Genomic DNA, 24,745 nt, shown 5'->3' with positions numbered 1-24,745 from the left:
ACGAAGCGTAATTGCACTACATTGCTTGACAGTGGGTAGGTCTTTCACAAAAGATGAATGCTTGTCCAAATATTGTCATAGTTTGTTCAGTTTCAATCTCTCAACAAAAGGAGAGCTATTAGTATAGGTCTATTCATCTATAGGTGATGTATGGTCATGAAACAGAGAGATTTGATTGAGATTGAGTGTATTGTGTCTGTGTCACAGGTGGAAGAGGGCAGCAAGGCCGCAACCGCAAGACTGCAGGCTGGAGATGAACTCATCAACGTCAACAACATTTCTCTCAGTGGCTACAGACAAGAGGCCATCTGTCTAATCAAGGGCTCCTACAAGACTCTCAGCCTGGTGGTGAAAAGGTCATTAATATTAAACCTTACTATCATTTTTAGGCCTGATTTACACCTGAGATGAAGACCTGTCTATGGAATAGGATCATAAGTAGTCAAGCTACTTTCATCTAATATGCATCATATATACAGTACAGACCAAAAGTTTGGAGACATTCTTTTTTTTTTACGTTTTTGAAAGAAGTTTCTTCTGCTCATCAAGCCTGCATTTATTTGATCAAAAATACAGAAAAACAGTAATATTGTGAAATATTATTACAACTTAAAATAATAGTTTTCTATTTGAATATACTAAAAAAAAAAAATATTCCTGTGATGCAAAGCTGAATTTTCAGCATCATTACTCCAGCCTTCAGTGTCACATGTAACATCCAGTCTATCACATGATCATTTAGAAATCATTCTAATATTCTGATTTATTATGAGTGTTGGAAACAGTCCTGCTGTCTAATATATTTGATGAATAAAAGGTTAAAAAGAACTGCATTTATTCAAAAAAAAAATATATATAATAATATATATTCTAATAATATATTTTCTTTACTATCACTTTTTATCAGTTTAACACATCCTTGCTGAATAAAAGTATTGATTTTATAAAAAAGTGTATATTGTTATTACAGAATATTTATATTTTAAAAACATAGCTTCTTTTTTTTTTTTTTTTTTTTACTTTTTATTCATCAAAGTATGCTAAAAAAGTATTACATGTTCTGAAAAAATATTAAGCAGCAGAACTGTTTCCAACTTTGATAATGAATATTAGAATGTTTTTTAAAGGATCATGTGATGTTCCAAAACTTCAGCTTTGCATTACAGAAATAAATGACCATTTAAAGTATAATAAATTTTAAAAAAATTATTTTAAATTGTAATAATATATCACAATATTACATTTTTTTTCTGTATTTTTGATCAAATAAATGCAGGCTTGATGAGCAGAAGAAACCTTTTTCAAAAACATTAAAAATAGTAATGTTTCCAAACTTTTGGTCTGTACTGTACACACACACACACACACACACACACATATATATATATATATATATATAACACACACATAAATTATATATATATATAATTTATGTGTGTGTTTTGATGGAAGGTTCTTTGATCATGCTCAGCGTGTTATTGCGCATAGATAATCAAGCACAGAAAGTCAACAGAGTGTTTCTTACAGATTTTAATCTCACTGCAGATGTGCCATTTTGAGCAGAATGCTCCGTTATTTTATTCAAGCCCCTATACTAACTGAACTTTTCAAAGCCATTTGGTTTAGAATCATTGTTTTAGCACAATGACTGATTGGCAGGTGATCAGGGTGGAGTAGCATGTGTTTACATGCATGCTACGACTGAACGACGTCACAAGGAAAGTAAGCGGCATTGAATGCTGCCCACATGTGATCAGGTTGTCAGAAACAGATGTTAATGCTAGGTCTAAACAGGGTCTTTAACATTTCCTCCTCTCTGGTGTAAGATAAACGTGGTTGCTTACTGTTGTTGTTTATGTGTCACATGTTAAAAGATGCGTTGAATATTTTGAGCAGGACTATTTGTGTTCCCATCATATTGTATTGTTCTGTTCGGTAGAAAAACCAACGAAATAAATGTACGTCACATGTGGGAAGTGAATGAGTTTAGCCTCTGGGGATTGGTGTTGTTTGCATCACTAGTTTATCTGACGCTGAGGGAGCCGTTGAATGCTTGACAGTCCAGTTCTGCAACACTGCTGTTTTTCTGAAAACTGACGAGCACACGCTGTGAGATGTGAAAGGAATCGAAAACTAAAATAAAACAGAATCTGTTTCAATTTTATTTTTCATTTCAGCTGTATACTGAAAGTATATACTGGAGTTGTTACCACACACACACACACACACACACACACACAGATCTCATGTTTGTAGTCAGTGAACATCAGACATTGTTTTAGCTCCAGTAACATTTCTTCTGAAACATTAAATAATGCATATTCGGAACTCATCCAACCTTCCAGTTTCTACTGAAGTAATCAAAAGCTAGCATCAAAGTGAACGGCCACTGTGTTTTCACTAACAACCCCACATGGAGTTTCTATCTGATGCAGTAGATTTGCATGCGGGCTGGAAGAGATGTTCTCAGGCAGTGGACACTGCGGGTACAGAGCGCGTGTCGACTCTGTCATGCAAATGAAGTGATTTGGTCCTGATTCACGTGGTCTGATTGTTATCAGCTTTTCTCACGACTTCTGCTCTTTTCCAACCCCAAACACAAAGGTGAGGTTTTCTCACCTTGAAAGCAGTGTTTGCATATGTTTACAGCAACACTTACAACGTGATCTCTTGGTTTCAGGTTTTATTTGATCTTGTCTACAGTATATAGAAAATTATTATTATTATTATGAAACACATGTTAAACATGCATTACACTAGCTCATTGCGGTTGAAGAGGAGCAGACTGGTCAGTCCACATCTTTGTGTGCCAAACACTGTCCTCTTTGTCTCAGCTTGGCCTATCTGGGAACACAAAGTGTGTTTGGTCGCATTACAGCATAACTGCTAAGCAAACGATGTCATCCGGAGAGAAAAACTGCCTGTGTTTATCTATTGGACAGAGCCATTACTGCAGGTGATAGAAGGTGATTCGAATTCTGTGTTAAGGTGACTTAAATATCTAATGATGATTCACTGTACTTGATTTTTAATGCATGGGATTGGGCAGAGTTATGAATTTAAAGCTTGGTTTGAGTTAAAACAATCTCTTGTCAGTCCTCAATGACATTTGGCTTTGGCATGTGCATTTTTTATTGGAGGAATGTTTATTGTAAATGCAAAATGAAATGGTGGATGTATAATAAGTTACTTTATATCAAAGGACTGAGTCACAGTTTCGTATCTCCAACAGTGAAACGAATGTGCTCCGATTAGGCAATCAAGGATAAGTGGTTGACATTATTGAACAGACACGTAACTACTTACAGCCTATTTAGCTGGATTAATGCATTCCAGTAGAGTAATAGCAGAAGAATTCAGTGTTTCGTGATATGATGTTTGGATTTTTGATTCAAGAGAACTTAAGCCTCCAAGTAGACAAAAATAGTTCATTATTTGTAACTGTGCATACATTTTCCTGCATTTTCCTGTGTCTATAGCAGATAAATTCATTGGGAAGTGAGTCAGAATTAGCACACAGAGAGCAGATAACAAATCATTCTGGACCTCGGGGGAAGGTGGGGCATGCGTGGGCAGTCTGCAGACTTGTGTGTTTAACAAGAGGTGTGAATCTCATTCAGATTGCCTTTGAATGGCTGTCATTGTGGATAGCCTGATCTCTTAAACTCTTAAAGTTTTGGGATTCAAGAACCAAAGAAATATGGTCATTTAGAATTTTTTAAATCATCAAAAAAGCTGAAAAAAGCATAATTGGTTTCCACCAAAAATTTAAGTAGGTCAGTTTTTGGATACTAGACAAAATGCATGAAAACACTGGTTTTGGTACTAGACGAGGCTTGGTGTTTAACAGGTTTTGGTAACCAGACAGAACTCTTGTTGATGGACAAAATGCATATTTTCTGATGGGATCCAGTGCCTGAGTTTGGATCTAATATTCCTGATGTAGAGACTCGATCTAAGAATTTTGGCATTATTGGCGCAATCTAGTGAACTGTATAATAAGAAATGCTTCTTGAGCACCAAATCAGCATATTAAAATGATTATGGATCATGTGACATATTTGCCATCATATGAATAAATTGCACTTTAAACTGTTATTTTAAGCTGTAGTAATATTTCACTTTTCATTGTATTTTTATTTTATAAAAAAAATAAAAATAAACCGCTTGGGTGAGCATAAGACTTCTTTCAAAAACATATAAAAAAAACTTGCCATCACTCAAACATTTGAATGGTAGTGTACATAAAGTTTATAATTGTTGCGACTGGCCCAGTGAAAATGTCAGGAGGGCAATACATTTCATTTAAATGAAAATACTATTTTGTGTTGCCAGAATTACAGTTTGAGTGAAAAGTTTTCTTTTAAATATAAAATATAAAAAAAATATATAATTGTGTGTGTGTATATATATATAGCCCTGAATTTATTTATATTTATATTTAAATTTATCCATATGTGAATCCCAAATTCACGAAGTGGTCTTAGGCTTTTGAACCACAATGTGTAACATACAGATAACAAATAATATGCGGTTACATTACTCCACCCTCATGTTGCTTTAAAAACCTGTTGAGGCATGTGTCATTGTCATAATTCTTTATAATTGCAAGATAAATTTGTCCGATATTTCATCAGCCAGAGGAAGATCACTGGGTTGTGACCCTGAGCCCGGCATACCACGTTCCTCAATCTGTGCATTATGATAGAGCAGAGGTCAATGTGTGGCTGTACAACAGTGAGCTTTTTGAAAGAGATTGCATGTCTGAATAAGGCCTAAGCAAAATAAGCGTTTGACTGTGAAATGAGGAAATAGGAAGTTGTTGCTTATGTAGGCGGTGCCTGTTTTGCATATTCTGACTTCATTTGAAACTATGAGGTCATGGTATGAGCCGGAGAGAGATTGTTTGGTTTGGCATGGCCAAGGCACTGGACAAATAGAGAACAGCATTTATGGTGGAACAAGGCCATCTGTATGCCTAATTAGTACATCGTTCAGTGTCATAAGTTTAAAATCCATATTAAGAAATTTGTTATAATTTCAATTAAAGGTGCCCTCTGTGGTTTTTCCTTACTAAAATAATTTATACAAAGAAATGAAAACGTTTACAAGGACTCAGGTAGTGTTATTTTAGTGTAATTTATGGTGTATTATAATATTTATTGATATTTTAAATCAACTTTTATTTGTACAGTATTGTTCAAAATAATAGCAGTACAATGTGACTAACCAGAATAATCAAGGTTTTTCGTATATTTTTTTATTGCTACGTGGCAAACAAGTTACCAGTAGGTTCAGTAGATTCTCAGAAAACAAATGAGACCCAGCATTCATGATATGCACGCTCTTAAGGCTGTGCAATTGGGCAATTAGTTGAATTAGTTGAAAGGGGTGTGTTCAAAAAAATAGCAGTGTGGCATTCAATCACTGAGGTCATCAATTTTGTGAAGAAACAGGTGTGAATCAGGTGGCCCCTATTTAAGGATGAAGCCAACACTTGTTGAACATGCATTTGAAAGCTGAGGAAAATGGGTCGTTCAAGACATTGTTCAGAAGAACAGCGTACTTTGATTAAAAAGTTGATTAGAGAGGGGAAAACCTATAAAGAGGTGCAAAAAATTATAAGCTGTTCAGCTAAAATGATCTCCAATGCCTTAAAATGGAGAGCAAAACCAGAGAGACGTGGAAGAAAACGGAAGACAACCATCAAAATGGATAGAAGAATAACCAGAATGGCAAAGGCTCAGCCAATGATCACCTCCAGGATGATCAAAGACAGTCTGGAGTTACCTGTAAGTACTGTGACAGTTAGAAGACGTCTGTGTGAAGCTAATCTATTTTCAAGAATCCCCCGCAAAGTCCCTCTGTTAAAAAAAAGGCATGTGCAGAAGAGGTTACAATTTGCCAAAGAACACATCAACTGGCCTAAAGAGAAATGGAGGAACATTTTGTGGACTGATGAGAGTAAAATTGTTCTTTTTGGGTCCAAGGGCCACAGGCAGTTTGTGAGATGACCCCCAAACTCTGAATTCAAGCCACAGTACACAGTGAAGACAGTGAAGCATGGAGGTGCAAGCATCATGATATGGGCATGTTTCTCCTACTATGGTGTTGGGCCTATTTATCCCATACCAGGGATCATGGATCAGTTTGCATATGTTAAAATACTTGAAGAGGTCATGTTGCCCTATGCTGAAGAGGACATGCCCTTGAAATGGTTGTTTCAACAAGACAATGACCCAAAACACACTAGTAAACGGGCAAAGTCTTGGTTCCAAACCAACAAAATTAATGTTATGGAGTGGCCAGCCCAATCTCCAGACCTTAATCCAATTGAGAACTTGTGGGGTGATATCAAAAATGCTGTTTCTGAATGAATTGTGGAATGTTGTTAAAGAATCATGGAGTGGAATAACAGCTGAGAGGTGCCACAAGTTGGTTGACTCCATGCCACACAGATGTCAAGCAGTTTTAAAAAACTGTGGTCATACAACTAAATATTAGTTTAGTGATTCACAGGATTCCTAAATCCCAGAAAAAAAAAAATGTTTGTACAAAATAGTTTTGAGTTTGTACAGTCAAAGGTAGACACTGCTATTTTTTTGAACACACCCCTTTCAACTAATTGCCCAATTGCACAGCCTTAAGAGCGTGCATATCATGAATGCTGGGTCTTGTTTGTTTTCTGACAATCTACTGAACCTACTGGTAACTTGTTTGCCACGTAGCAATAAAAAATATACTAAAAACCTTGATTATTCTGGTTAGTCACATTGTACTGCTATTATTTTGAACAATACTGTATATCTTCAGTTTTCATTTTAATTTTAGTTTGGTTTAGTATTTTTGTTATTTTTTTTTTTTTTTTATTTTTTTTTTTATTAAGCTTTATTTTATTTTTTGATTTAGATTTTTAGTAATTTTAGTATACTTCCACTTAAACTTATTTTATTGTAATTAGTTCCCAAGACTACATTTCTAGTTTTTCATTTAATATTTTATTTTCGCCTTAGCTTTATGTAAATGAACAAAAATGATTCCTGTCACCAGTTGTCATTTTAGTTAACAGTGCTGTCAAATTAGTAGCCCAATAAAAGCTCCCCCCTCCCCCCCCCCCGAGTTCACTTGAGATCACATGACCAGCCCACTGTTATTGACTTTTCACTGTTCCCATGTATTAATATAAACTTTTGCTTGCGTAATTAATTAATCATGGTAAACTTTGAATTTCTTCAAAGCTATTGATAACTGAAAACCTTTTTTTTTTTTTTGGTTTTGCATGATAGTGCTTGACATATCCAAATTACTAAATTCAACTTTTAGTCATACTTTTGTGTTAATGTAACCACTTATTTATGTATTAAAATATTGAGTATTACTGATAAACTACATGGTTTTTACACATTCCAAATGTTTATATGATGTTGTTCACTAATACAAGTGTTATGTCACACACCAATTATTTAGATAATTAACCTAAATAAACATGATTACTAAACTCTTAGGTGAATGAAATGCATCCTATGACACACTTAATATTGTAGCTCACGCATGATGCACAGTTGAGTGTTTCTGTGAATGCCATTGTGCCCAGATGCCCCACTGAGTAGGTAATCTAACTACAGAGATATTGGGATTATGGTCAGTGTGATTAAAAAGGGATTTGGAGTCTGTTGCTTGTGGATTAGATAACTCGTCCACACTTTTACAGACTGTCTTGTCTGGTGCTACATTAGGAGCAATATGACTCTGTAGTACTGTCACGTAAAAAGAGTGGAAATTGTAATGCAAAATCAGTCTTCAGTCAATCGACACACAGTTTCCAAATTATTTGGGCTTTTCAAAGTTTTATTTTGGTTTCAAAAATATTCATCTTTCTCCATAAACACACAATCTGTTGTTGTTCTTTCAAGAAATGAAAGCTATTCTATGAGTGTGTGTACTGATGTTTTAAACCAAAGCAGCAAACTGGATTTAACCCAGACTGAGATTGATGTGGATGGTTCAGATACACAAGAGGACAAATACGTCTCTAGTTCGAGAAAACAAAACCTTATAGGTTCTCAGCTGGCAGCTTCATTGAAAAGTGCATGCCAAGCAGCAGTTTGATCTGGGATGAAACCTTTTGTGCTGAGTTTTTCTAAGAAAAAGGCACATCTGGAACTGGTGAATAATAAGAAGCTATATTCAGGGGCAACAGAACATTTTTTAACTATACATTATTAGAAAAGAGAGCATCAGAGATTGATAGTCTTTGGAAGATCACTGCATGGTTTCATTCAGTGTTCACCATATTTCACAAGGTTGAAAAACCATTGTTCTATTCAGAAATGTAAATACAGATTGTTTTGCTCAAGGAAAGAGTAAGCGATTCTTGAAAGTATTAATGAAAATAATGTTGTGAAAATGTCTGAAGTGACTTTTTGTGAATTTTCCGCATGAATATTGAGGTTGTTGAATTTAGAAACAAACAGTGACTTTACATACAGTCCTTGAAACAGACGTCATGTGACAGAGGTGTGTCTGGAGTGGAGTACTCAGTTGTGACTGAATTAAAGAAATCGTTTTGTGAGCTGCTGTTGTTTTAGGAAGGTCTGCTAACTCGTCTTGAAATGACCTTGAATTCTCCAGTGAATCTATCAAAGACTACGTGTATTGTGTCTGCGATTCAGATTCGGTCATTCTCATAGATGATCTTCCCACATGTGTATTCTGTGAAGATTTGGTGGTCGTTTATTAACCATTCTCAGAAACTTTGATTGGAAAAAGATTAAATTATGTTTAATTTTTTCTTTTATTTTATTTTATTTTTTGCTGTTTTCCGACTGTGACGTGTTTGAATGCCCTGTTGACATTACCGACCCAAGAGACCTCTTGTTATAAACAAATCATCCAGAGGCCAGTCCTTCTTCTGTAGCCAGCTTCTCACATAGAAGAACTACTGCCACCTAGTGATGTAGAGCCATAACACATGATATGTGTATGATAGCACAAAATGGAATTATCTATTCTAGCAAAAGAAATGCTCAAAACAGTAGAATCACATTGTGTGGAATAACTGGAGCATCGTTTGTTTGATAATTCCTTTTGTCTAATATGGGGGAAATTAAAAACCTTGAGAGTCTCTAAAGTGAATCTTTGCATCATCCTTTTTTTATTTCAAAGATAAATCAAAAATTAGTTTTTAGCAAACATATCCTTTTAAATAAGTGCACACTTTTAACTGAGAAACTCATCTCTGTATTCGTGTCCTTTTTGTAGAGTGTTTTTCTTGAAAAAAAAACTTATGCAGCAAAGACACAAATTGATCAAAGTTGACAGTAAATACATTTATACTGTTACAATTATTTTTCAAATAGATTCTTTCCTCTTGAACTTCACTCTCTTTCTATCCTATAAATAAAAAATCGAAAACTGTTCATAATAATATTTCACAGTATTGTTGTTTTACTTTATTATTGATCAAATAAAAGCAGACATAGTGAGCACAACATAAAACTTTTTAAAACTCTTACTGACCATAAATATATATATATATATACATACATGCATACATACATACATACATATAGATAGGTTGGTAGCTAGCTAGATAGATATATTAAATATATATATTAGTTATTTTATGTATTATATAAATATTCTATTTAATATATTTAGGTGGTGAACAATTTTAGACCATGGTATTGTAGATAGTAGACTAACTGAATAATCCTGGGGTGACCAAAGCTAGGAAAAAAGCTCTTTTAATTCCTTGAATTTTTGGGATTGTGTTGACATTTGTGTTACACTTCCTGTAAGCGTTCTGTTAAAGGAAGAAAAGAATCCACATCCCTCTTGCAATATACCAACTGTCAGTAATTAATGATTTTCTCAGGATGCAGCTGGAATGGGTTTCTTTCTTCTGTTGGTTTTAATACAGACCTTGGTTGCCGAATTGATCCAAAAGCCTGCTTCAAATCGGACATTAACATTTTTTTCTCCCTCTTTTAGTAATTACTACTATTAAACGCTATAAAACTGCATCTAAATGACTAAATATTTTGGCTTAAGTATGTAGTTTAAATGTTAAAATGATGCATTCGGTAATGGGTCCTTCTAAGACAATTGCCATGCCAAAAATTATGGCAGCCCTGTGTACCCTATGCTTTTGCCCACTAGTGTAAAATAGGTGAGTGGCTATAGTGACGAGCTGTGTCACTCTGAGCTTCAGAATCCAATTATAAATAGTAAATCTCTCCTATGGCGTTAACTGAGAGAGGATGACTTGAACTTGATCACCACAGCAGGGGTGAAGTCAAGTCATCTGCATATGAGTTCTAGAGGTGCCCAGTGATCCAATAAAACTACTTTCTTGTCTTCTTAATTTCACACTGCAACTTTTGAATTAGTGCTACCTAAATGCCAAAGTGTTTTTTAATTCGCAATATCACATGGTGCTAATCCTTGATCCACCCTTTTTGAAAAAGATTTGTGGAACGGTCCATTGGCAAGGTGAGTTGACACCTGTGGGTTACACACATTTCAGTAGCATTAGAGGAAGAGCTGCTGTTTTCACAAGTATTTTAGGAGTAAAAATGATTAAACACGGATAACCACGGTAGCTGTAATGGGAGCTGCACATCATTTCTGAATCAAACCAGTCGCTTTAGTGGGCCCAGACCTTTTGTACAGTTGTCATCAAGATATACATTTTGAAATGTGAATATGTTGTCAAACTTTCCAGTTTTGTAGTGTCTGGATTTTATGGCTTACAATATTTCCTACTTTATTGGATTCCAGTCACGAGCGAAATAATTATATTTCAGAATCATGATTGTGTTTTTTTCAGTGCTTTTATAAAAAAAAAAAAAAAAGCCTTTTTTGGACACCACTTCTTATTTTAACAGCTGGTGGCTTGGGTTTACAGGAAGCAGCATCAAACAATCATTCTCCAGCTCCTTCAGTGCTATGGTGATGAGATCCCTCTGAAGCGGTGTTCCTTTATTTTAGTTGCTATGACACCTGTTACATCAGCAGCCTGTGAAAGTGAAAGGTACACGGGAAAAATGGTCCTGTGGGATTTGTCTGCCTAAAGCTGGCTCATTCAGAAGGGGAAAGCAGAAATGTTTTTAACACTTAGTGTTTGTTTTGGTCCTTATCTCAACACAAAGTAGCTACAACTGTCTATTCCAATTGTGTGGCATTGCAGAATGTCTTATTATGATGCACGTACTCATTGTGATTCTTTGTCAAACAATTCTGGGTTAGTTGATCAATTCATCAAATTCATAATCTCAATAGCATTCTTATTTGAGAATAATTTTCGTAATTCACAAATGATTTATGATGCATAATGAAATCAAAATTGACATGGATGCCACTTTTTCAGACCTTTTAAGTCTGATGATTAAAGTGTAAGAATATCAGGGCTAATCAAAATATAAATTAATAAAAAAATTTATTGTAAAGAAAGTATGTATTTTTTTATTTATTTAAAAAAAATGAATGTAAATTTATAAGTGTATCTGATAGTTCTTGTATGTCTTCTCAGTTTGCAACACAGATGTATGAATTAGCTGTAATATTTGTCTTTAGGATGATCAGGTCTTTTTCAAAATTTAAGTTTTTATGCTAAAGAGGAGCACTGTTTTATTTCAAACGAATTGGAACATACAAACTACATGTTACTATAAACCTGAATTAAATTAGGTAGTTATTACAAAAGAGTAATTAACAACAGATCAAAATGAAGAGTAAAAGGAAGAAACATTCAACTTAAGAGACCAAACAAAACAGAAGAAAGAGAGTTTTTGATGTCCTTTGTGTGTTTTCTGAAAGAAACCAGGCAAAGTTCTTATTCATCCTTCCAAAATTAGGTCAAATTTAGTATTTTCGTATATGAATGCAATGCAAGCTGTTTATTTAATCTCAGTAATATATCAGATCACTGGAGGGTAATCCCTGTTCTCAGTCTAGATCTGTGATCAGATGTTGATCTACAGGCCATATTAAATATTTTGGAATGTAAAACTTTGCACAGAAGGGATCAGTCTCCTGTGCTTAACGTTTCAAGAAATTTTGGCATCTAGCAATGATTTTAGAGTCCTTTTGGTCACCTTCTAAGTCGGATTACTGTGCACTCTTCTTGCTTCTTCTACTGTTTGCTGAGGTTAGACCAAGGGCATCTTTAATCACATCAACATGCAGGACACCCGGAGTAAGTAAGCCAATAATTTTTATTTATTTAGGCTTAATAGTTACACATAATATGTGTACGTTTTAAGAAATGCTTTATGCTGATACATCTTAGTACTGTACACCCAAACAAAAGAGATGCAGATGTGAACCTAGCAGAGGTCTAGACTGCTATTGGTTCTTTGGCTGGTATGACATGCAGCTCAGGAATGTGCCTGTCACTACATGAACCTCACGGTTGGCCTCTCCTGGCCCTGTATTAGCGGTCTGATTGAGATGCGTTCTGAAGAAGGCCTTTGTGAAGACACTCCACGGCCAGATAAATAACTGACTCCAGTGTGGCCAAAACTCTAGCTGTGTCCCCTTGTGTCCAATATTACATAGAACAAAGTGTGGGTTCCATTAGATGGATACAAGCCAGATGGGTCAGATAAGATCTTGTTGGAAATTTCTCCTTATTCTTGTTTCCTTGAAAAACTTCAGCTTAGAATGGCTCTTCTCTCTAAAATAAGAGCATTACCTTTTTTGCCTGCTTTACCTATTTTGAGGCAGTGAGAAAAATGCAATGTTTATGGGAGCATTAATGCCCAGGAATGGCCTTCTGTCTGGAATGCACGGATGAGAAGTCGTCTCACAATAGATCATTGTGAAAGATTTCGTAAAAGCCCGCCCATCAGGCAGAGGCCAAAGCAATTCTTCTGTAATCGTCTTGCCTGTCACCAGACCACTTGTTTTGATGCCAAAAAAAGTTTTAATCAAGCTCGAAAACTTTGTAGGCCAAGCTCCGATCACAGTCAAGATTCACTCTTTAGAGATATGTTTTACAAAGCTAACAGGTTGATTATTTGAGATCCTTAGCCTTGTTTTAACTAGATGGCTTTTGTCAGACCTGGTGTGATCTTCTGGTCACATGATCGTTTTCGGGGGTTGGGAGGGTTAGGGTTTGAGGTCAGCGGTCATGGTGTTGACTAGTGCCGTCAGTGAGTGGGGTGCCTCAATAAAGCTCTTGTTTTGTGTAGTGCAGAGCCACTACATTGGATTAATCATTTTATGTCAATAAATCCATTTATATTTCAAAATAAATCCACTTTTCTTTTAAAATGTAAATGTTCGATTATCTCCTCTTTCTTTGGTTTCACCCACTTGATAAACCAGTGCACTGAAGACTGCAAAAATCAACCCGTCGCCATGGTAATAGAAGAAACACAAGGAGTTTCGCGAGAACATTTGGCCCTTTTCAACTGCTCATTAGCATACCATCCCTGAGCCAATAGGGAGACAGAAGCTGCTTGATTGCTTCAAGGAGACTGGTTATGGCAACTGCCCCCTCCTCATTCCCTCCCCCTTCCTTCTCGGGGTAAAATCACCATAATCCCTGTAGAGATCTGCCCTGACTGCAACAGTCACACAGGCACTGGAAGTAGATATTAGAGTGTATGTGCTAAGGCTTGTATGATCAGATCTATACATGGGGTTTGTCAAGGCTACCTTTTTCTGTAGTCTTTTTTTATATGGAAGAAGTGGATGGTTGAAAAGACTCACACTGCGGTCCGGGACCGGCCGTCTATGGAGGGCCCTTTGTCCTGGCCTGTCTTTGATGTGAATGTGGAATGCGCTGCCTGGGGAGTCCACTGGAGCAAACCAGGCACTCAGTACCATTTCATCCATCAAAGCGTCTCAGGTCTGCTCATTTAGGGACCTGTTTGGAAAACTTACTTGCTTGAGGGATTGTTTGGTGAGTTAAGTTTACATTTTGCTGTCTGTTTTTACTTCTGCCGTCTTTGTGTCACCTGTTGTTGTTCCTTTGCTTTTATCTTAACATCTGTTTAGTCTCGTTTTATATTACTGTTTGTGAAATCTAAGCTTTGGTGCAGGTTGTCCCTCAGATGACTTTGTAAACAAGTAAACGGTATGTTAAAACTTGAGCTTATGAAACCTGTTGCATTTATCTTTGCAAACCTAAATCATCCTTTGATGGTTTTCAGACACTGCTTCAGATCCTAACAATATATTAGTAAAACAATAGCACTTTTCCCTTTCAAAAGCTTGCTGATCTTTTATGTAGGTGTCTTTTGAACACTTGTTGGTTCATCCTGTGAATTTGATTTGGATGTTAACTCTTTACCCAAGCTGAATAATGGTGAAAATAAAAATAAAGGTGACTTAATTTAATGATTTGTATCAGGCTTTGGATTGGTTGTTGTCTTTTCAAAAGTGATTTGTTTGTTTTTGAACATGCCTTGTTCTGAAAACATTGGTGGGGACTTTCCCCTCTGAACCCCCCTCCTTGGCCTCCATTCTGCTTGGGCGCCACTGATTCGGACCACTGGCATATCTGTGCTAGACCAGCTGTAGCCCTGACAATACGTCTAATAAAGAGAATGTCATTAGCATCTGAATAGCCAGTGCCATGTGTGGCGAGCACATACACACTTGAAACTTTTACACAGGAAAAGAGAGTAGCATTGAGCAAAAGCAGAGGGTGTCTTTTGGGCCACTCTGTCCATAATTTGCCATTTAATCTGTTCTGCCATCTTTTAAACCTGTGACAGGAATGTACATGGACATCTTGTTTTAGACAACATCAGCTTAGGTAGTCAAAGCTGGTTTAAGCAAATGTTTTGGGGTCAAGGATATTTGGGTTAGCATAGTAGTTTTTTTATTTTCCTATTACTTCGAAGAATTTCTCTTACTGTTTAGTGGCTAGGGGGTGACTGGCACTTGACCTCATGGTCTAATGGAGCCGCACTGCATGTCTTTGATTGACTGTTCTAAACCCTCCGTTCTCGTGGAGAGTTACACAAACTTGAGTTTTAGACTGTTGGAAATTCAAGGAGATGGATTTCTGTTTTTACAATCCTATCACTTAACCAAACGACCGAACTTCATAAATGACAGGAATGTTTTGTCTCTCAAAACTTAAAGGTCACAGGTCAGGTGTGGGTGGACTCTTTAGTTTGGGGAGATGTTGGGCAACATGCTGAGGAATGTTTCATGCTAAACATATTGGCGTAAAAGAAGTGGCATGCAGCCATCAAACATTGCATGCACAGAGCCTGGAAAGGTATATATATATTTTTCTCAGTCCCCCCCCCCCCCCCCCCCCTCAGTTTTACTTTATTTTATGGTGTAGAGTGATAGGGAGACATCTAGTGGTTAAGGTTTAACACTATGTCAGGGTTCCTCAAATCTTGTCCTGGTGGGCAGAGTTTAGCTCCAACCTTAATCAAACTCGCCTACCAGTGATTTTCTAATAATCCTGAAGACATTGATTAGCATGCTCAGGTGTGTTTGATTAGGGTTAGAGCCAAACTCTGCAGGAAAGTGGATCTTGTGGGCCTGATTTGAGGATCCATGCCCTATGTCCACTATTGACACTATGTGATTGTTTGTAAGTTGCAGATCTCTGGTCAGTATTTAACCGTATGTGCACAAGAGACTAATAGGTTTTTTGAAAGATTTTCCTCTCAGTGCTGGTGCTGGCACTTTTCTGAATGGCTAATTTGTTTGCATGTATGTGCTTCTCAACTCTGTCTGCAACAATTGGGCATTAAAGCCCAGGTTTCAGTTGCAGTATGTGGACTGTATGTGCATTTTTCATACAGTATATTGTCTTTAGTGTAACATTTTGTGGATGTTTCGTGTTCTTTTGTATAATGATTGACTAATTACAGACAGTGTTGTGGCCCATGCTAGTATGTCTGTATTTTCCCATCACATAGATGGCTTTTCATGTCTCCATTTGGAATTCAGTACTAGAGTCCCTGTCAAACGTTTCTGAACTCAGAAATTCCGACTATATGTGTCCCTCCCCCTTTTAAACCCCTTTAGGAAGATGAAAATGGTGGATATTGTAGCACAGAAAATGCCATCAGAGAGCGACGTGCATATGGCCCGGAGCTTTCTCACGAAGATTTTACGAAGTTCCATGAGGTATGGTATCAATGTATAAACAAAAGACCCCACTTCCTTTCCTGTACCATCCAGTCTATTCATAATGATCTACAGTCATATTCCCTCCATGGCCTTGTGATATCATTCATCAGAAGTTCAAATTTCCATCCAATAGTTTTCCACCTTGCATATGCTCCACATTACTTATTCAGGGTTCTCACAGTCATAAATAACCTGGAAATATTTGGGAATTTATTATCGTTTTAATATTTCCAGACCTCATTTTTCAAATCCAAAAATATATATATATATATATATATATATATATATATATATATATATATATATATATATATATATATATATATATATATATATATATATATATATTATTATTATTTTTATTTTTTTTTTATTACTCTCTATGAGTACAATCTCAAAATTATTTGAAAAAATCCTTATCCAGTTTGGAAATTTATTAGAAACTGTGGGAACTCTCTTCATTCGTTCTTGCAGTATTGTTTTAAGTATGGATTTCATGAGCATCGGTTCCAAATTTTTGTTAGTCTAAGATTCTGCCAAAATTTGGAAATGTCTGTAGAAAAATAAATCTATGCACAGACTGAATTATTAATAATCTCATAAAGACAGTGTATTTGACTCCTAAGAGGCTCTGTTTAGTTGTTGTGGTAGTTTCAGTAACAATTATATATTTATGTCTACTTCACTTCATGCATACCAGAAAGAACCGATTTAAAGGGTATGTTGCTGTGGTATGAGTGTTGAGAGTGGACTTGTGGTTACAGATATTTAATGGTGTTTGTAGGTGTTTGTCAGGCTTTGTGGTTGACAGTTGAATAACTTTGTGTCGTTGGTTAATGAATGCAACATCTGCATGCTCACCGGCTGCTTCTCTGACTCTCTGCATGATCATTACACTACTTCCATAATCATCTACTGTATCATGTTTGACACTTTACTGTCCTTCAGAAAAGTTGTAATGCTGCTTGGTAATCTGTGTTTGCTAGTTATTTTGCAGCTGTTCACAAAGCAACATTTCATTGCCTTGTTTTCTAATCTTTCTTCCTCTGTTCTACATCTCTCTTTATCTTTCTCTCTTTCCCATTTGCTGCCCACAGGAGAAATGAACCCATGAGTAGACCTCACTCCTGGCATGCAACCAAGTTCAACGAGAGCCACTCAGAAGCCAAAAACCAGTCCACGCCCTCACCAGTCTGGCAAACAAGATATGATGCAAGGTAACTGGAAAGACAGAAAAAAAAAAAAATATATATATATATATATATATATATATATTAGGGGTGTAACGATACGCGTATTCGTATTGAACCGTTCGGTACGAGGCTTTCGGTTCGGTACGCGGTACGCATTATGTACCGAACGGTTCGTTGGACTAATTAATTATATTTGGAAAATAAAGAAAAAATTGTGAAATATAATGATATGCGTTCAACAAGGTAGCCCAATAACCCAAACGACGTAACAGGCAACGCCCCTGACACCCCCGAACAAGAAAAAAAAAACACCAGCTTATATGTTTATGTTAGGCTACTCAGGTCAGGCGTTCGCTCACTCAGTATGCGCTGAAGGCTCGTTGCAAAATGGCCAATGCGTTTAACAGACCACAAATAGAAGATCCTCCAATAACCAACAGGTCTGGTGTTTGGGTGCACTTTACCAATCGATCGGGGCATCCAAACAAGCACGGTAATCAAAATGGACTAGTACTGTACTGTGTTGGAATTTCCTGAGCAGTACGATTCAATTAACAGGCCTGCACGTTATAGAAGAACTGTTATAAATAGAACGTATGCACGGGCAGTTTTGAAAACTCCACCTACTTTGCTCTTGGCATAGTGCAGCGCAAATCGCGTTGTATCTGAAGGGCAACGCTGAGCCCAGGATCCAGCGCCGCGCGTATCGCGTCCTGTGTGAAAGACCCTTTAGTCATTTTGCAACGAGCCTTCAGCGTGTGCTGAGTGAGCGAGCGCCTATAGTGGAAAACGCATGTTTTAAGAACATTCTTAATGTAATTTAGCCCCGTTACTATATTCCTTCACGAGCCCATTTCAGCCAGACCGTAATTCCTGCTTTGTTCCAAAAAACATAAGCCCTATAGAGAACCAATTGAGTAAAAACACACTCAATATAAAGAGTTATAGAGTTCCATATGAAAAGTTACATCTTTGTATTTGTTCATAACTACTACAACAATATAACATTTTCAATTTTTTTTAATAAGGAGCTGTTTTTGTTTTATACAGTATGCTGCTAAGAAAACACCATAGAAGATGGGTAAAGAATAGATCATTGTTCAATGTAAAAAAAAACAAAAAACATACTTTGTTGCCAATTTGTTCTTTTTGCTGTATCTAAAACGTACCGAACCGTACCGAACCGAACCGTGACATCAGTGAATCGTACCGAACCGAACCGTGAATTTTGTGAACCGTTACACCCCTAATATATATATATAATATAATATTTTACTTTCAGTAATATGGCTATGATATGGCTTGCTGCAGTTGCATTTCCAAGTATATACAGCCTAAACACTCTTTACATGTGTTTGTTTTTCATAGTTCATTCTCTTCTGAACTCTCAACTGGCTGGGAGCAAACAAATCTACAGAGAGTATCTGACCAGTTCAGCTCGTTGGGGAGTATGGACAGCCTAGAGCATAGTGCACATCCCTATCCACCCGGTAGTCTTTCCCCAAGCAAGTCCAATAATAACAGCATTGAATATTTGGGTGGTGGTAAACGAGATTCTGCTTACAGTTCCTTTTCTACAAGCTCAGGAACCCCAGATTACACACTGTCCAAAAGTAATGCTGCATCCACTGAGAACATGCTGTACAAAATTAATCAGTGGGACTCAAGTGGCAGGCACAGCAATGGCAGACATAGCCAAAACCTAAGCGAAGGGGTACGACAAGATGAGAGGCTTGGATACTTGCAGCATCTCTCAGGTTCAGGTAGCCATGAGACCCCAAAAGCTGAAGAACAACCAGGCACTCGGCATTCAAGCTCTGGAAGAGTTAGTATTGGACCTGTCTGGCATATCCCAGATATGAAGAAAAACATGGTATCCTCCACCCCACCTCCTACTCCACCGACACGCAGTGATAGTTTTGCAGCTACCAAGGTTCATGAGAAGGGTCTGAACACAGGCACCTCTGAAGGCCTTGGTGTTCACATCCAGTTAAAGCCTCAGGTAAAAGCTTTGCAAAAGGCAGGAGAGACCCATGAAAGCACGCAAAGGTCTTACCAAGTCAACGAGACTGGTCTTGAGGGCCGACGGGACTATAACCTGCCATCCAAAAATGATTCCTCAAATCCCTATATTTCCTCTGATGCCCATCATCAGCATCCACCCCGTATGTCATCTGACAAGACATACTCCCTATCAACGACAGATGTCAGAGATAGACATCAGTCCTATGCACATGTTCAACACGATCCACGGCAGTACAGCGACGAGGGCACTTTTCACGCTCAAACTAGGACAATTCCAGCACTGAAACCTCCATTCAGTGGCTACTTCAGCAGTATGCAGGAGCTGCCCACAATCAACCACGTGCAACTCAGTAGCCAGAATCAAACTAGAAGGCCATCTGCATCAATGTCTGGTCATGTTGGAGTTACCTCTCATCATATCAGTCAGGGAATGACCCAGGCATCTTTAGTGAGAGTTGATGACTCTAAAGCTTTTTCAGTCTCAGAAATGTCACACAGTGGACGGGACCGGATGTCCATAGGTTCTCAAGGAGGAGCAAAAGACCGCTATTTCCCACCTCAGTCACAGCACCATGATACAGAGCATAAAGACAACAATGCCCCCTCCAAACAAAGTGACAGCCATCATCGCATTTTCTCTGCACAGAGTAATCCCTTGAATGTGTCTGATTTAACAAAACCTTCTGAATTGAAGGGAAGCCAAAAGCAACACCATGTGTCTAGCTCAGATGAGCATTCTGGTAGTTATCCATCAAGTAAGCAACCCGAGCACAGGAGAAGTGCTGGTCATCTCCATCTTAAAGAGTACTCGCAACAACCCTTTCAAACTCAAAGTGAGTCAAAGATTTCTCCCCAGAAAACACCTATGCTGTATTCTCTGGCCCATGAGCACCATGACGTGGAGGACTGTCAATATGTGATCAACAGCGGAAGTGCACAACTGGAAGCCCTTGACAGTCAGAGTGGCAAACAGGCACGACGAAGTGACAGATTTGCCACAACCTTGCGCAATGAGATCCAGATGAGGAGGTCCCAGCTTCAAAAAAGTCAAAGCGCAGCCACTTTAGAAAGTCCGGTTGAAGCTGTAGAAGAGCCTACAGTCTGGAGGACCACTGAGACGACTTCTTCCTCTTCAGAAGGCTGCTTTTCCAGCTCTTATAAAGACCATCTGAAAGAAGCCCAAGCCAGAGTCCTCCAGGCTACATCCTTTAGAAGGAAAGACCTAGAGCCAGTCTTGTTTGAGCATACAGGTAATGAGGGTCCCACTAGGAAAGACACACCTCCGCTTCCAGGTGTCTCCGAGGTCCCACCTACTAAACCCACCTCAGGGAGTAATCAGGTGCTTCGCATTGGTAACCGCAAGCGGTTTTCTGCAGAAAAGAAAGTTCGGTCTTTTTCTGAGCCAGATAAAATTCATGAAGTAGGAGCTAATGAGCGCTCCAGTGTGCCTGATAATGCTGAACCTTTAGAAAACCGGCACAGATTATTTGAGGTGGTGGGGAATCCAGCTTTCCCTAAACCTATGCCAAAGCAAAATCTGCAGATATCTGAAGACACCAGACTGTGCAAGTCTGGAGGCATGCACTATTCTGCAAAGAGTGACACAGCAGGGCGGAGTAACAGTGAAAGCTCAACCCCCACTGAACACCACCTTAATGAAGGTCGGGATGGCCCTCTCTCAGTTAACCGACAAGCCATACTAGAACAACAGCGACTTGGCACCTTTGCAGAGTATGAGGCCAAATGGAACATCCAAAGGAAAGCGGCCGAACCAAGGGTATCTGGACGATACCACTCCGCTGATAACATCCTTGATACAGGAAATGAGAGACGGAGTAAGCCCACCTGTATGCATGAAAGATCTAGATCCTCCCCTTCTGCTGACTTCTATGGTCAGGTTGGTTATTTCATATTTAATGAAGTCTCTCAGTTTTCAGTGATTTTAATTCCGGTGTTATATCTGTTCAAATTTTGTAAACCTTTTACTAAACATGAGGCAGAGTTTGTTTTATTTAGAAAGCATCATAAATCAAAAGTGACCTGAGTCTCACATATAACCTCAGTGAATAGCAATATAAAAGATGGAACTTTAGTCCGTCAAACATTAAATTAAAAGGCACACCCTCAGACTAGGAAAGTTGCAAGAAAGATCACAAAATCATGACAACCAACTAAAGGCCATAATTACAAGAGACAAATAGTCATAAAATAGCCAAAGTTAACAGCAGTTGAGATGTATTAATACCTGAACCAGGAGGTTGAGTTTTATGTGCATTATATTCCTCCCAGAATCTTCCAGTTCAAGAGAAGCCATCAGCTGACTATTCCAAACCTGAGAAAAATCTCTGCGAACAGGATAAGAATAGTACAAGGTGAGTGCGGTTTTGTTATTTTTCCATTGCCTTGCAAGTTGTGTTAAAGAATAAAAAGTCTATCACTACCAAATATCACTTTTCACTTTTAATATGCTTTTTTGTCATGATTATCGTGATACTTCTGGGCTTGTTTGAAAGTCAAACAACTCTTCCCTTTGTAATGGAAATTATACCAATGCCAACAGTCCTCACTGTGTCAGTGTGTGAAAACTATTCCTGTGCTAATGGCTCTGATCTTGTCATTATTGCATACAGAAATCCACAGTTGGGCCATCAGTCAGCCCCTGTTGGGTCAAAGACAAACAGTAGACTCTTTATGGCCCTTGCAGCTTTGGGATTTAGCCCAGCTGTGACAGCATTGCTATCCTCACTGACCGGGCTTTGTTACAACGAGATGGGTTTGAGGTGTAGGCATGTGAGTGTGACAAAGGAAGTGTCCAATAAGTCCATTCATAATAAGGCCAAAGAGTAAAATAGCAGCCCAAATTACATTTTTGCTCTTCCTATTTCTTTAAACTCATTTCAGTATTTTAAAGTTGTAGAACAATGCAAAGATGAGATTTAATTCAAGTTTTACTCTCCATAACTATGTAATCTAGTTGGTATTGCATTTTATTCTGAAAGAAGCATGAATGGAAGCCCTGTAATCTGCGAAGGAGAAACTTCAATGCAATTCATAATGCCGAACATTCTGAATTTTAAAACCATCTGAATGAAGAATAGAAGGCTTTTATGTATATTGTGCGCTTGAATAATGTATCTAACTGGCACAGAAAGGAAGTAGCATTAACTATGTGAAGCTACAATTATGCTGTTAGAAAACTTGCAGCCTGATAGTGTGTTTTGCTGGGCTTGAAATGACCTCCAGTTACCTTAGCAAGTTTTGAAATCATGTCTTTTCATGTCTAGCCTTTGAAACATGTTAAATCGATGAAATAAACTGTGTCCTTTGAAGATGCAGTTTAAGGATAAGAGACGGATAGCTGGGATGTTATTCCTTTACATAATAAACATTTTTAGGTGGGGCTCCAGTAGTGTGATTCAGGTCAAATTGGATATATGCTCTCAATGTTTGAGATGCTAATTAAAGTTTCAGTTTACATTGCCATTAATTTGACTCTGTCTGTCAAAGCAATAGCAACAAGATCATTTTCTAAAGTCAAAAACAGCTTTCACTTGTGTATATGTGTGTGTGTGTAACAGATGACTTACCTGACCTATCTTAATATTTGTCTAACCTTCTTGTATTTAAATAACCATAACCTTTTAGGCATATCATCCTGTGGGTCATTCTCTTAGAATCGTATGTGTAGACGTAAGGAGTGGCAAACTTGAATAAACATGTTACCTCCAAACATCCATCATCCGGAGCCTTGTAAATTGCCCCCTATGAAAGGTTTTGTCTTGTTTCTTTCTTGTAATTAGGGTGCTGTGGAGACCTAACTATGAATTATACTATAGACCCGCATCTTCACTTCATAGCACTATGAGATTTCTTAGAAATTGTTGTTTAAATGTCAAAGTTTTCCTGTCAGCCACCCAGTCATTTTACTTACGTGCAAACATGCACAACTCAATTATAAAACTCTAGCTGAAAGTCCTAGCTGAAGGGATTCTTCATGTCAGTAAGTGACTGACATTGACTGAGACTTCTAATGTTAGAAAACTGTTTTGCAACTGTTGATTTTTATAAGTACAGCTAGTATGGACTAAATCCAGTTGGAAACATTTCAATTGAGCTACAAGCATTTTAGCCCCACCCAGGTTGAGATTACATATGTTCAGGGCTCCAGGAAGCACCTGTTGCTGAGATGAGAACTCCCAGTCATCAGAGGTGAGCGCTGCTTCTCATACTGTCAAGTTTCATATTTAATGCAAGGATTGCTATTTAGTTGTTTTTTAATGGACCGCAGCATGAGTACCTGGATTATGGACTTTCTAATTAAGTTCGAGTCATCCTGAGTCTGTAAGATTTAGTTATCAGTTAACGATACTTTTCTTGTCTTCATTATGTTTTGACTTAATAGGTGAATGCAGGTCAGTGTTTGCATGTGAAATGCTTAGTAAACAATGAAACAGTGGCTTATCCACGTGGAGCGATGTTTAGTATGTCTCTCCATTAGACGTTTCTAGTATTGGTAAATGTTTTGTCATATGAACTTTATCAAACAAGGTAAGTTAGCAAGAGACTGATGTTTGATTATAGGTGGAGTGTTGTGGACAAAAGCTTACATTGTATTACAGCAGAGACGTTCTGCATGCCAGATCATGTTGAGATCAAATGCATGTGTTAGACACTGTAGTATCAGAAAGAGTCTGTATTCTTCTCGAATGTTACCTATGCATGCAAGCAATGCTAATGACATCTGCAATGAAAGCATGTTTCAGATAACATTGAAAAATGACTCTTAAAGTTCATACTTTTCTGTTTCTGCTTCCGCATATTTCTAAATATTTCCTTCATTCTTCATTGCATTTTGCCTTTTGTTTTCCTTTTGTACACAACCTTCAAAAGTTTAGGTCTATAAGATTATTATTTCTTTTTTTTTTTTTGCTTTTTTTTTTTTTGCTTTTCAAGATATTTTAAATCCGTAAGGATGCATTATATTGATCAAAAGTGAGAGATTTATTGCTGTTCTTTATTTTAATTAATATATTCATGAATCCCCAAAAATGGTTTCCACAAAAATATTAAACTTAAAATTGAAAACCGTAATTTTAAGTTATACTTTTTTTATGAAATTACTGTATTTTGATTAAATAAATGAAGCATAGGTGAGCATAAGGCGCTTCAAAACTTCTTAATATTCTTACAGACCACAAACTTTTCGACTGTAGTATAAGCACTAACTATTCTACAACTATTCTCTACTTTTTTAATATCGCTTTCTTTGGAGCACAGCCACTGGTTCTATACACCCTGCAGGTAATTCAGTATACTGTGTCTTTCTGTGCAGTTCAATAGATTTTTTAATTGGTATAATTCGTTTGCACATATTGATGGTGGGAGGTATCAACAAAATTATTATAAATTGTACA

The 24,745-nt window shown here is 37.4% G+C and overlaps 1 protein-coding gene across 10 annotated transcripts in view; it reads left to right on the top strand.

The window, feature by feature from the left end:
* shroom2a (shroom family member 2a) overlaps positions 1 to 24,745 on the top strand; it is a 49,255-nt gene that overhangs the window by 16,527 nt on the left and 7,983 nt on the right. For 5 of the 10 annotated variants that reach the window (XM_052558668.1, XM_052558667.1, XM_052558666.1 and 2 more), the window contains 4 exons: positions 208 to 356; positions 17,211 to 17,330; positions 18,675 to 21,228; positions 21,621 to 21,703. In XM_052558668.1, coding sequence (XP_052414628.1) covers positions 208 to 356; positions 17,211 to 17,330; positions 18,675 to 21,228; positions 21,621 to 21,703 — 2,906 coding nt within the window. Of the gene's footprint in view, positions 1 to 207; positions 357 to 13,228; positions 13,913 to 15,481; positions 15,569 to 15,858; positions 16,111 to 16,813; positions 16,832 to 17,210; positions 17,331 to 18,674; positions 21,229 to 21,620; positions 21,704 to 24,745 lie in introns of those variants that run through there. The other 5 variants (XM_052558669.1, XM_052558671.1, XM_052558672.1 and 2 more) reach the window with 5 other exon arrangements.

This window comes from Carassius gibelio, chromosome B6, assembly GCF_023724105.1.
Source record: "Carassius gibelio isolate Cgi1373 ecotype wild population from Czech Republic chromosome B6, carGib1.2-hapl.c, whole genome shotgun sequence".
Lineage (NCBI taxonomy): Eukaryota > Metazoa > Chordata > Actinopteri > Cypriniformes > Cyprinidae > Carassius > Carassius gibelio.
Note: the sequence above shows the minus strand (reverse complement) of the source record. Positions and strands in the feature narration are given on the sequence as shown.